At 38.4% G+C, this 13809-nt stretch overlaps 3 protein-coding genes across 3 annotated transcripts; 2 read left to right on the forward strand and 1 right to left on the reverse strand.

Moving 5' to 3' along the window:
* Positions 1-5305: 5305 nt before the first annotated feature.
* Positions 5306-5737, reverse strand: MELLADRAFT_84418 (uncharacterized protein; the record flags this gene model as incomplete). The annotated part of the gene is made up of 1 exon (XM_007407809.1): positions 5306-5737. One exon carries the CDS (start codon positions 5735-5737, stop codon positions 5306-5308), a length of 432 nt encoding a protein of 143 aa, XP_007407871.1.
* A 1339-nt stretch (positions 5738-7076) lies between these two features.
* Positions 7077-9304, forward strand: MELLADRAFT_84419 (uncharacterized protein; the record flags this gene model as incomplete). The annotated part of the gene is made up of 8 exons (XM_007407758.1): positions 7077-7129; positions 7413-7828; positions 7924-8031; positions 8115-8194; positions 8271-8367; positions 8435-8667; positions 8733-9071; positions 9146-9304. 8 exons carry the CDS (start codon positions 7077-7079, stop codon positions 9302-9304), a joined length of 1485 nt encoding a protein of 494 aa, XP_007407820.1.
* A 1164-nt stretch (positions 9305-10468) lies between these two features.
* Positions 10469-11781, forward strand: MELLADRAFT_61632 (uncharacterized protein; the record flags this gene model as incomplete). The annotated part of the gene is made up of 7 exons (XM_007407759.1): positions 10469-10601; positions 10626-10637; positions 10693-10809; positions 10838-10884; positions 10954-11282; positions 11357-11469; positions 11546-11781. 7 exons carry the CDS (start codon positions 10469-10471, stop codon positions 11779-11781), a joined length of 987 nt encoding a protein of 328 aa, XP_007407821.1.
* Positions 11782-13809: the final 2028 nt, after the last annotated feature.

Consider the following 13809-nt stretch of genomic DNA (forward strand, 5'->3'; position numbering starts at 1 on the left):
TCACTTATCTTTTGTATATGTATCTTCATTGACTTCATTCTCACTTTCTATACAGCCCATCGACATTCTCCTTTTCCGAACATCAATCCCTCATCTTCGGATTTAACTATTCTATATTTCCAAATTAGGAAAAAACCTACACAAAAATCCCGTTACCATTTTCCCTCAATCTCAGCATATCTTCTACCACAAATCTTTATATCGAAAAAAACAATCTTCGATCTTCATCATCAAAACCTTCCAGAGCTTTTCCATCGAACAACCCACTCTGCTAAATCGATTTTGCTATCTCTGGAACTTGAAGTAGCGTGAAGTGCTTTCTGTCCTCACAAACTCTCCCCTGACAAAACCCGGATCAATTGGCGATGAAACTTCCTTAGCTTTATAGAACCAGCTTCATTTTAGGGCAACAGGTTCGTCACAACGCGTCAGGCGTGATTTTTGAACTTTTGAAAAGAAAAGAACTTGAGCAAATGGAAATCAACTCCCTCACCTGGTGGACCACTTATCAATGGGCTTGAACAGCTTGACCTCAAGTATTCTTCACGTTCACTCCATGTAAATCAACATACTCAAGTTAACAAAGTTCAATAGGTGTCTCAGCATCTTTTTGGAAGATATACTGAAAAGAAACCCAGGCCTCAAATTTCTTGTGCAGGTCAGAAGCCTCAGTAAAATAGTAAAGGGAATCTTTGGAATCCTCATTGCACTTTGCTTGACACTGAGAAATAATCATCAAAAAATACTCTATGTGATGATTCTCATACATCAGAAAAAGACCATTTGCTCACTTTTTTCCAAACAAAAAATTGATTAAGTAGGCAATTTTGATTTAATGATTTCAACAAAATCTTACACTTTTGACTTAACCCTCAAATACTTTTAACAATCTTTTTAAAGTTTAATTCTTGGGTACAAATAATTCAGTCAATCTCATCAGAACCAAGAATAAATTGATTTCTTCAGCTTACATATTTGTATTAAAGGCATAACTTATAGGTGATTGGAAAACAAGTAAAGTGTTTTCCTCTTGTATATACTAAACCTTACAGCCTTATGTGCCAAAAAGTTCAACATACAGTATGAGGTTCTTGTTCCTCAGGAGAAGCAAAGACTCAAGAAATACCAGGTGTGATCCAACTTCAATAGGTTTGTTGATGACTGTTTTCTATAGGCAGACCAGACAAGGGAGAGCAGAAAAGTGGTTCAAACAATGAAAGTTATACATCCATAAATAGGACTAGAGCAAAATTGTATGTCTAAGACTACATGACCCATATTCTACTTTCAGAGTGATGATCTTTCACCTAAGAATCCAGCTGGAGATTCCTTTGTGTCAGTATCATCTACAATTCATGGAAGGACTGTGATCTTGAAATACTTTCAACTGTGACCTTCTCTTCAAAACACAAGTCCTCAAATCATCTACATACTTTCTTTTGTCTTTCTTTCACATTTGTTGCATACATTCATACCAGAGTGCTAATTTATTTCTAAAATATCCTTGGAAAGATAAAGACAGAGTCATGATTTTTTTAAGATGATGTTTGGCTTTAGGTTTAGTGTCTCAGTCATGATTTTTAAGTTCTTTCTAAATGTCTTTTTTACCTTTCATGTTGAAGATTAAATGACTTCAGAAAATCTACATATCTATTTTTTAGAATGGGCCACCTTGTTTTTGAAAGTAAGATAAGATATGATGACCACAAATATTAAGGCATAGAGTGTTTTTTGTTGATTGTCAAGTTTTATTTTTTTTTTACCATGAATTATGGCGTTCAAACATGCGCGAGAAATTTGCAAGTTGCAAGAAAGTTCTGTGCAAGTTCTTTTAAACATCTTGCATAGAACTTCCACAAAACTTGCAGACTTAAGAAAGTTATGTGTGAACCTAGGCTTCCCCGCTTCGAGGACTCAGTTTGCCCTTGATGAGATACATACAGCAGGGGGTTGCAAAAAAATTAATTAAGCAAGATCCGTGCAAGATTTCTTGCACGGATCTTGCACGGATCTTGCACATTGGTTTTGCAAATTTCTTGCACATGTTTGAACACCATAAATATTGAAGATTCTTCTGTGTATGCTATTCTGCAACTGTGAGATATATCATCATCATCAATGATCTAAAGTTTGTTTAGAATTCTCTTTCTTTCCAAATTACTTCAACATCTCTGTCAGAGGAAAGGGAAATAGAGTACAAGCAACATGTGAAATTGTAGCTGCCTGGCTCAGGGGCTACATGTAAGTGTCATGGTCTGTGACAGTCCCACACTTGATCTGGAGTCTGTGGACTGTGAGGATCATGATTCATAACACCCCTACATCCAACTTGTAATCTCACATTACCTCTTTTTTACCCAATTTCCCATAGTTTTACATAGGTAAATCTTGTTGTTTGATCATGTCAAAGGTGTCCCAGGATATAAGTTACTTTGTATAAATCAATTCTTCATAGATAGAACCCCTCAGTGTTTTTTTGCTTTAGATATATCACAGACAACTTTGTATTTGATGACCAAAATTTAAGTAAAACATACACTTCCCTTATTTCACTCCTCTTCCAGACAAACTTTTATTCCAAACTTACTTGATCAGTTGTTTCTTTGTACAAAAGTTTCAAATATTCTTGTTTCACAACAAGACATGAGATGAGCCTTATATATGTTTTCTATACATGGACTTAGCTGGGTGTCTTCATGGAACATAGTACAATGTAGTGAACTGAGATTATAGTCTGATTTTCTGCCCCACACACCTTGATAAATTGATATGTACTCCATGGTATTTGTATAGTGCGTGGAGGCAAATTGTTGTCAAATTCAAAAGAAGGACTGAAACAATTGCTACACCTCAAAACCTATTGTACCAACCAGCCGATTGGAGTTCTGGAATGCTCTCATTGAGCGCATTCCATGCATATCTTTTTGGTTGTTTTTTTTTCAAAAGAGTATATCTATACCAAGACATCACCTTTTTCATTTTTTTCTCAGCTTTTGGACTGCTCTCATCCAGAGAAATCACTGCATATCTTTTTGGAGAAAAATAATGATTTCTTGTTTTTTTTTTCTGAAGAATTAATCTTCTTTGGAAAATGTATTTTATCTCTGTGAGTTTTTGTCATAGGAAGTTGAGCAACAGAACAACTTGTAACCCAAGAGCTTGTTGACTTGGGACAGTAATCCAAGCTTGAGTTGAAAGAGCAGCAAACAATTTTAATGAAAAAACTAGAATCCAACCAGATTGACCGACCTGAAATTTGAGCTGGCAGGGCCAAAAGGGGAAATTATCAAGTATTTACCTGTATTTACTTGATCCCAAATTGCCAAGGTCTTGCCTCCATGCACTATAGACCAAGTTTTCAAACTACCCTTGACCACTGAATTGGTCTAGGTACTTCCCCTGATACAGGTTTCCCTTTGCTCCCTTACAAGGCTCATGAGATGGCTAAGTGATTATGGTGAAGAAGCTGTTAAGAGTCTGAAATACTTGCCCATACAGTGAAATTGAAGTTGTATCACTGAAAAATGTAACTTTGGCATTATCAATAGCATGAGCGTATTGAAAACTGCATTCTATTTTAGTGATACTCAAAGTTAAAAGGTAAATTCTGACTTCTTGTAAATCTGGGATCTTAGTTTTGTTTTTTGGCGGGAGAAAAAACTAATATGTTGCCCAAAACTATGGCGCTTTAAGAACCCTGCACTTGCTTATCCTGTTGGTATTTCCTTTTCCTTGTGCACCATCTCAATATCCTGATAGCATGTTGGCATGCACACACAGAGAGTTTTGAAACAGATCTCAAAGTCTTTTGGTCAGATTTAGACTGAGATTGTTGTTGAGCACCCTTTGCAAATAATGATTTACAGTGAAACCTGTACTATCCGGTACTCTCCAACCCGGTAGCCTGCCAAATCCGGTAGCAAACCACCAGCTCGGTTCCCAGCTAAATAACCGGTAGCCTGCCTTAGATGCTATCCGGTTGATAAATTGCAAAGTACCAGGTAAAACAGGGAGAAAAAAAGACTGTATTTTACTATAAAAGGACCCCAAAGGTCAAACATTGGGGTGTAAAAAGTCCTTCAAGGTTGTCTGAACCACCCAACTCTCCCTTTCAATCCGTCTCTCCTCCCTCACCTCACTCAAAATCACTTGAAGCGATTGGACAACACTTGTAGAAATGTTTGGATTGCCTTGTTCAGTCACAGTTCGAATCACATCAATAAGGGCTTTGGTCTGTCGTCCTAGGGGAAGTTCCGGCTTGATTTCGTCCTCTTCAATCACAATGACCTTGTCTTCCACAGTCACTGCGGCCTCAATCAGCTCGCTGTTGGTCAAAGTCATGTGAGTGTTGTTCTCAGCATCCAGATTGAGCAAGTCACTGATGGCCATCGGATCTTGGACACAAAGAATAGTCAGATGAGAAGTCAACTGCTCTTCGATCCGAGACTCTTCAAAGTTTTCAATTGGATCATCGCTTTCAGGCACTCAAGTATCTTTCCATTTTGATTGCAAGGTGAGATTATCTTTGTATGCTTCCAGCAGTTTTGAATAGTTTGTTCTGAGATTTCTTTCCAAGCCATCTGGACCCATTTCATTGCTTGAAGCTGATCCACTTTATAAATGTTTTTGTTTAATCCAATCTCCTCGTGGTCAATCGCATTCTGTAGTTGATAGTTTCAATAGTGCCTTTTGAAGGCTGCGATGATCCCAGCATCCAAAGGCTGAATCTTGGAGGTCGCGTTTGGTGGCAAGAAGAGAAGAGTGAGATTGGGTAGCTCGGCATTTGAGATAACATGGGAGGGGGCATTGTCCAGAGTCAATAAGATGTTTCAATTTTGAGCTTTCATCTCATTATTCAATTTGACAAGATACTCCTGTTGTAGAAAAGTGGTCCTGTTAGTAAATCAGTTGAAATAAGATCTTCATGATGATCCCTTACCTGGAAGAGCACACCAGTCATCCAAGCCTTCTTGTTGCTGCGATAGTAAAAACTAAGCTGTTCTCCGGTCTTCTTTTTGTAGCATCAAGGCTTTTCCGCATGTCCAATAAAAAAGAGAAGTGGTTTTTGCGAGCCATCAGGATTACATGTCAATGCAACTGTAATGCGAGTCGTATTGTTCTTTGCTCCTTCAATTTGTTGAGATGCAATTGTACGGTCTGGAGTCAGGCAGTAGAAAAGCCCAGTTTCATCCATATTGAAGATGTCCTTGAGAGCAAATTTGTTGGTCATCTCGATGATTTTGGGTAAACTTTGTTGAATTGCCGCAAAGTCTGCTGAGCCTGATTCACCGTGTGTCTTTACACTTCAAAACCCGTGTCGTGCTTGAAAGCTTTCAAGCCAACCTTTGGAAAAGCTTGGCTGATCCTGATCAGGTATCTTCATTTGATCAGCTAAGATTTTTGCCTTGGCCTGGATAAGGGGACCAGTCAGGCGAGTTCCATTATGCTTGCACTGGAAAACCCAGTTGGCAAGGGCAGTGTCATGCTCAGGATGGTGAGCTATCCTTTGTCGCTTACATGAGAGTTCTGCTGAGCTCATTCCTAAATAATTCTCCTTTTTCTTGAGGATGTCCAAGATTGTAGTTTGCCCAGGTATCTTGAGGAGATTGAAAGTATGTTTTGCCCATTTAGCTAGATCTGATTGCTTCATCTTTGGACACTGTGTGTGCTTCTCACACAGCTTTTTCTTTTGATCATTTGTCATAATCCCGGCGTGAAGAGGCTTGATTTGAGGCATGTTGAGGGCTTTATAAGAGCTGAGAGGATTTTTTTTGATTTTTTTTGACTTTTTTTTTGATTTTTTTTGAAATTCTCAAATCCGGTAGCCTTTCAAACCTGGTACCAAGGGCTTCCACCAAGAGTAACGGATAGTACAGGGTTTACTGTATTTATGTCTTTGCAGAATCCTTTGTCAGCAGCTGGGGTCAATTGAGTCTCAGTGTTGCAATTGATAAGAGATTGCTAAGGCAAAGAGCACCCGTTGTGGAACCTCTTTGAAGGGTCTTTTGAGGGAAACAACTTTGTGTGTGCATGCCAACGTGCTACAAGGACACAGACACTGTGATGCCAACTATCAAGTTGTGTGACCAAAAACTCACCAACATGACACTGGCTGTTGGTTTGAGCTGTGGATGGAACCTGACAGCCATATGGGTGGTTGGTCAGGTTTTCCACAAAGTAGGTAACTGGTGGCAAGGACCAAGAAATCTCAGTTTTTATGGTTGGGGCCTGGTTTTTGAAAACAAAGAAGTAGGATTTCCAAAGGAGTCAGCTTCTACCTTTTAGCTTTGAGTACTGTAATTGCTTGATCATGTTGAAAACTTTATGAAGATGCTAACTCAGCACTTATTCATTGGTCTTTTTGTCCATAGGGTCCTTCTTCAGCTGTCAAATATGATTTTTACTGGATATTCCTCGTTGGGTGAGAGCAGTGGGGGTCATAATTAGAGTTGTGGACTAGGTGTGTAGTATGTGGTCAAGATTACATGGTGGCACAAGTTGAAAAGTGTTGCAAATTCAATCAGTTAGATTGGGTGAGGATTAGGTGGAGGGAAAGTTTAAGACTCGTGTGGGTTCGAGCGTGATGAGGTATCATGGAGAACGGGTGATGGGGAATAATAAAATGTATCATCAGATGAGCAATTAATGATCGAATTCGATTGAGGACTGTTGAGGAATTTATTCAAAAGTGATAAAATGTTAGGACAAGACAGGTTATGACTAAATTTCGAATGGCATGTTGGATTTAAGTTTTAAATTGCACATCGATCTTTACTAAAACTCTTGCTGTGATGCAAGCCCACACCACTCCTCAGCATTCGAGTCGCAGCACCTACTACGTCACTTGCAGTTTAAGAAATTGAAACGCTTTTAAAAGTCTGTTCATCTCACGTTTCTCGATCGCCTGTTGGTTGGATAACATCGTATAGTAAACTGTACACAAGCCTCGCTTAGCAAGAGTTGAACTGATACACAGCATAAAACGAATCATCCAACCAGAGTCTAAGGACCTCATAGGTTGATTTCAAGTGCTAGAATCTAATTCACAGCGCTCAGCATAGGGTCAAGTTAGTTACATGGTAGCGTGCCGATTCGGGAGGTCATCCTGTAGTGCGTTTCTAAAATGCAAGTTACTTTGCTTCATCTTTCCCTCATCCTGGTTTCGTAACGTTTTAATTCTTACCACCTCCACTTGCTCTCTATTCGAATTCCTATGTAACTTCAGTCTTAAAGCCTTTTTAGCCAACTCTTTAAATTTGTATAGAATCACTCGGTTGATAATAATTATAACAGGCTAACCTTCTTTGTCTTATTTTGGCATCCCCGTTTATTCCCCATCTTAATATACATACATACCATCTCGCATCTCATTGCGTAATCTTATTTACCCCATAATTATATCATAACTCTAGGACGCCAGCAAGTTCTCATCATCCAATAGATCAATCTCATAGAACAACGCCATTAACACCAATCTCATCGAGCTGGCCTTCTCGTCAAAATAATAATAATCTTCATATCTCTCTGAACGAACCGCGGATCTTACTTCATCATCCAAATCAACAACACTCTTCGGGTTTTACAATGATTCGATCTTGTATCAGAAATCTGATATACATTGTCGTCACTGTTGCCTATATCGGTGTCACTTTTTATTCATCTGGCGCAATCGGACTTCAAACTTCACCAACACAATCTAGTCAGAGACCTCATGGTCTGATTTTTTCGGGTGATGAGGTAGCAATTGGGATCGACGTTGAAGTCGGGGTAGATTATGGTACCCAGAATCAAAGTGAAAGGCGTATACTGGCAGCTAGTCCTATACTTGGTAAGTGGAATAATTGTTCCTCATCTGTGATCTCACCCTACAAACAATCCCCTTGACTGATGCACTCAAATTTGCTCAAAAAAATCAAATCACAGGTTTTTATAACCAATCCAATGGTCCGCTTGCCGACTGGATGGCTGATGTACCAGATCATACCCCACTAATAGATATGAATATTCCTGGAACCCATGACTCAGCAACTTGTAAATTGATGCAAGAATCTGCATAGCCAATCAATCTCTTTTTTGGAGCAAACCAAAACTGATACTTTACTTTTGCCTTGTAGGGAATTACACCGAAGCAACGCAGAGTTCTATGACTAATATCACTGGTCAACTACCACCCGCAATAGCTTATCAATGTCAGGTGAGTGGCAGCCCAAGAGTTGGATCAAATCTCGCTCATTGCCTGTGGTATTGACTTTGAGGTTTTCATCATCTAGGACCGTAGCTTATTTCAAATGCTTGGCGACGGAATTCGATTCTTAGACTTGAGAATAGGTTTTCTTCCCGGGTCACAAGAGCTAGGCTTTTTTCATGGTATGTACTTCGTGTGCCCAATTTTCCTCTTGTGAGCTTACTGACAATCCAGCTTTGACTTGATTAGCTAGTGCCCTTCAAAGCTCTACAGCAACTCTTCCGGATGTATTACTCGGCTTCTATCGCTGGCTAGACGATCATCCAACAGAAACAGTTCTTATCTCAATGAAGGTAGATAATGCAACTTTTGCTAATCCATCATCAGGTGGTCAACCATCCTCGCCAAAGCTTCAGAGCATGATCCGCGAACTCTTAACAAACGAGCTAGGCTCACGGTATTGGGTCCAGAAGAACGGTACTGTATGTCGTACTCTTTCTAGGTGTACGCCTACAAGATAGCTTATGCCTCCTTTTGTTCGTTCCAGCTTGGAACACTAGGAGAAGCACGTGGAAAACTTGTATTTCTTCAAAGGATTCAATGGGACTCGCCTATGCTCGGTATCGCACTTCCACCATCTCAATTCAATGACAACGATCCATCGTTTGCATTGGTATACAACGAGCGCACTGGCGCAACAGCATATATAGAAGATTTCTACAATATTTTGCCAAATCCAAGTACATTTGAAGATAAAGTCGCATGGAAATTAGAAATCACAGTGGAAAATCTTATTCGGGCGTCTGGACCAAAGCATTCAGATCAACTTTACATTTCGTTTGCAAGTGGAGGGGCGCTAAGAAACACTCCACCGGTGACTCCACAGGTTGAGTCTAAAAAATCCTACGTCGACTTCTCTTAGTGATCCAAGTACTGATTTTTTTGATTTGATTTGTTCAGATGTTAGCTGTGGGGGGAAATGGTACGGCTGGTGTCAATTCTGGTTTAACTGAGTATCTTTCCAATAACCGAGGTAAAAGGTTTGGAATCGTGATCCTGGATTGGTACGCTAGTAGTCCCGAATTGGTAAAGAGTATCATTGATCGATCATATCAATAAAACCCAAGACTGAAAAGAAACGATATCTGTTGTCCTCTATTTATATACGTATATATATATTACTATAATGTTCTTGTCTATCACTTAATCACCCTTCATCACATGTTTTAATTTCGGGTTCAAACCCTAAACTGAATTTTATCTTTCTCCTCTCTCTCTTTAACAGCATTTGTTCCGGTCGACTTTGATTTGTATGGTTGTGTCTTTTTCGGAGGCTTTGTTACATTTGAAGGTGATATTGCAAAAGTGCAATGAGTATGAAGTGGAGAGACTGAGGTGTGAAATGTAGACAATTCCACTGGCAAGACGTTTAGGTGTATCTACCCGTATATTAGATCATGATTCATGTGTCTTGTCCTACAGAGGCTAGATTGTAATGGATTAGTCGACATTGACATTCAAAACTGAGTCGGTATCATCAGCTTGCCCCTCATCGATCTGGATTCAAAGTGAACATCACTTTCTACTGTTGATTGCACTAAAATCTATGCAGAAGTGACCAGTATATTTGGATGTTTTGCAATTTAACAATGATACAGCTTTCTGATTTACTACAGCAGAGTATATCATAGGTTTCCACATTTTGATTTAGGTGGACTGGGATACCAAGTTAATCCTGAGGAGTCAGTGCCGATAGTCCTATTTGAACATGTTGCAGTATGAGATATCAGCAATCAAATATTTTTAGAGGATTTTTTCTCTCTTTGGCATTCAGCATCTGGTCATCTTCTTGACATGATGAGATCAAAATATTGAAAAGGATCATAAGTAAAACATTTAAAATTGCAATATCTTCAAATTATGGTAATGTATTCATTCCTTTGTTAGTGACCCAAAACAGGTTGGAGAGAAGCAAGCAATCGAATGGCGCATGGTTTGAGAGACATGTCTTTTGAATTTGACGCCATATAGATGTATATTACAAACTTTCAACCATGGAACATGTATGGTCCAAAGCTCACAAGAAATGCGCAAGCAAATTCAGACCATAATGGAACTGAAACTGATAGATAAGTATATAGGAGTGTGGTGTAGAAGAGTGTATATGGATTTGAAGAGATAGCTTTCTTAGAGTGGTTTCCTTCATCATCATCTTACAATTTAGATGCTTGTCTGGATTTGATAGAGATGTATATCTTAGGTCATCAATATCAGTGATAAAAAATGAAGCTCACTTACTGCTATGTCTTGATCCAGTCAATGATACAATCCGGTATCTATACGCACGGCTTTCACATTGCATCAGTCGATACTTGGACTGGACATAAATCAAGCATCCCTAGGCTGCAAAAGATATGTGAGTTATCATCTTGCTATATAGTTGATTTTGAAGGTGTGTGAGTTGATCACTATCAGACGTGTACTATGCCTCAACATGTCTATATTAGCCAAATCAAGGCATGGGGGAGACAAGATAGACTGGGATATGTTCTCCACACACATAAACCCCTCAACTGAATTCAATCAATCACAATCTGATGAGTTCATCAATTTTTGGAAAAAAGGTAATACATCAATACATAAACTTTTTAGAAAAGAGATCAAATGCAAGAATGTTCCAGACTGAAGCAATTTGCTATGTAAGTAATGAAAAAATAAAATACAGACAACAATACCATCCATTGCTCTATCCAAAGATGATATCACAGATGAATGAGCTAATTTTATCAGAACAAGAAACCTGGGAGGAGAAAATAACAAGGATTTTTGAGAACATCAAGTTGGGTGTACTATACACAAGCTTATCAGAACAAATAGCATTCTTTCAAATTTTATGGCAGCTTCTTGCATTGAAAAACGTACCATTCAAAATTTTGCAGATCATTCATCATGAGCTAATCAAGATGGAGGAAATGACAACAGATCTTATAGATGTATTTCCAGACAAATATGCAAAGTGGAGGGATCCATTACTCAAAACCATAGACATGTCTGAACAAAGATACAAAGAGTGTATTGAAGAGGTTGAGCATGGAAAGTGAGTTGATGTCTATATAGGCTTGAGTGATGGATTTCTCACTGTATCCTGGTATCCAATTATGATACTCTTAGGGACCTCATAGATTTTGTAACCATACAGAAGGGACTGGGGAAATATGGTATAAAGCTCGCTGGGGATTGGTCTCCAAAAGATCAAAAGCCACTTTTCAAACTGTGGATATCTGGTGAGCTAAGCGTATATTATTATCATCAATTTCTTGAAAGATAACTTTTTAATATGGCACGGACAACCCAAACTAGACAGAATGAAATTTTACGTTGCGGTCAAAGAAAATCCACCACTTCAACTTGTTCTGGAAACTCAATTTATGCAAACAGAATTAATTGAAGTGCTTAAAGCCATCAATCCCATTGATCTTGAGGTAAAGAAGGCATTTGTGGCTTGGTGTTGCTTGACTTTGAGAGAGCAATTGGACACTGTGATGGATTATCTCAACTCTTTGGATGAAGATAGGCAAGCATTGTTTTCACTATGAGTAGAATTGATGTTAGATGTGCATGCTGAATCTTTCGCAATTAAAAAGGGCTATGGTTTATCTTTTGGCAATACATCATTACATTCATCCATATGGATTGAAGATACGAGGAGATACAGAGGCCATGGATCAAGTAAAGATTATTAAGTTCTGGACAAGACATGAGGGAATTTTTGGTAGAGCAGATGATATTAGAAAATGATTCATGGTTGCTTTATTCAAAGATATTGATATATTCTTGATGATAAGAAGCCTTGAAGAGACAAAGGATTTACAAAGGACCTTAGAAACGATGGTGGTGAGAAAATTTGACGAGATGTGTGTGATTATGAGGAAATTCCTTCATCAAATGAAAAGCCTTTCTTGCACCCAGCCTCAGGAGGTCCCTGCTCTAGCTCTTTTCCTACAGTTCCATTCAAAAAATTCTCAGTGTGATCTAAACAGGGCAATTGCTGAAAGATATCTTGCCTGCTTCAGGCGACCAACACATTATAAGAAGATACTTAGGAAAATCTGTTCATGGTCAAAGAAGGTCTGGTGAATGCGTTTCTAATCTATCTATCATGGTTTTTGTCTTCATACAAAATGTATACTGCTTTGTACTTTCAGACAATTTATTAGTTTTCTGAAATCTGTTAGCAGTCCATGATAGTAAATGTTCACAAGTGCATGTAATAAGAAGGGATTTTGATTGTGTTTCAAATGGCACCAAGGGAATTTCATCAAAATATGTGGGGTGTTCTGTCAATCTTATTTAACAAAAAAAGTAATTAATTGCCATGAATTAGCGATATAATATGTGTTGAGATACTATCCTCTTACGAGTTTACTATCTTCCTATTTGGTCACAGATCATTTTCCAATTCAGGCAGTCAGAAGGTTGAAATGGAGGTTGGGCAATTCAGTTGAGAAGAAACGTGATGTGTGGACTTAGTGTAGGAATTTGACCAAAGGGGTGAAATTGTGGATGTATCTCAGTTGAGCTAAGGACAAATTGGGAAATGGAATCAAGGGGTGATTGGAAAAACTTTTGGGTTATCTGCTCTCATTTTGAATTTTGTTTTCCCCTCTTTTCTGATCCTTTTCTCATCAAAAAGAATCAGTAAGTCTCTCTCTCAGTTTGATTCTAAGATGATAGTCGAGATGTTAGTAACCTGTCAAATTTTGAAAACCGACTCACTCACCTCATTCATTGACAAGTTTGAAGATCTAGTTCGCAAATTATATTGTTTAAAGGGAGAAACATAAAAATTTCTTCCAGTCTAAACCTACCCCTTAAAAATCTCTTGAATAAAGTTGACAAACTCAATTCAAAAAATTAATGGATAATTCAAGGGCTGGATCTCCAAGTTCAAATCAAGAACAGTCAGATGCTATCAGATCTGGTCATCTGTGATAGTATCTAACTGTTCTTGATTGGAACTTGGAGATCCAGCCCTTGAATTATCCATTTATTTTTTGAATTGAGTTTTGTTAACTTTATTCAAGAGATTTTTAAGGGGTAGGTTTAGACTGGAAGAAATGTTTATGTTTCTCCTTTTAAACAATAGAATTGGCGAACTAGATATTCAAACTTGTCGATGAATGAGGTGAGTGAGTCGGTTTTTGAAATTTGACAGGCGTAGAGAGCCCTTGTAACAGCTTCTAATTTATCTTCAGAGATTCGATTATGATAACTTTTCAGATAATTCCAGCACCAATAGGGATCATAGATAATTTCTGAAGGATCTTCAGGATCAGTAAGGTGATTACGGGTCCTGACTTTGTTGACTGTATCCAACCTCTGCAAGATGTAGGTAGTTAGATTGAATCGAGTCTTCTCGTGTTCATCCTCGGACAGAGTTGCTTTTCGAAAGTTCCCCACCTTGACCTAATGATGAAGCTCGAGTGACTGAAACACCTCCATCAAGGACTGGCTCCATTCCACATAGTTCTTGTCAGACAAATCTTCTGACACTTTATATTTTACTCATAGCATTAGTCATGATATGAGAGTACTTTTGGATTTGATCACCAAACACTCTAGAG

This window comes from Melampsora larici-populina, assembly GCF_000204055.1.
Source record: "Melampsora larici-populina 98AG31 unplaced genomic scaffold MELLAscaffold_10, whole genome shotgun sequence".
Classification (NCBI taxonomy): Eukaryota; Fungi; Basidiomycota; class Pucciniomycetes; order Pucciniales; family Melampsoraceae; genus Melampsora; species Melampsora laricis-populina.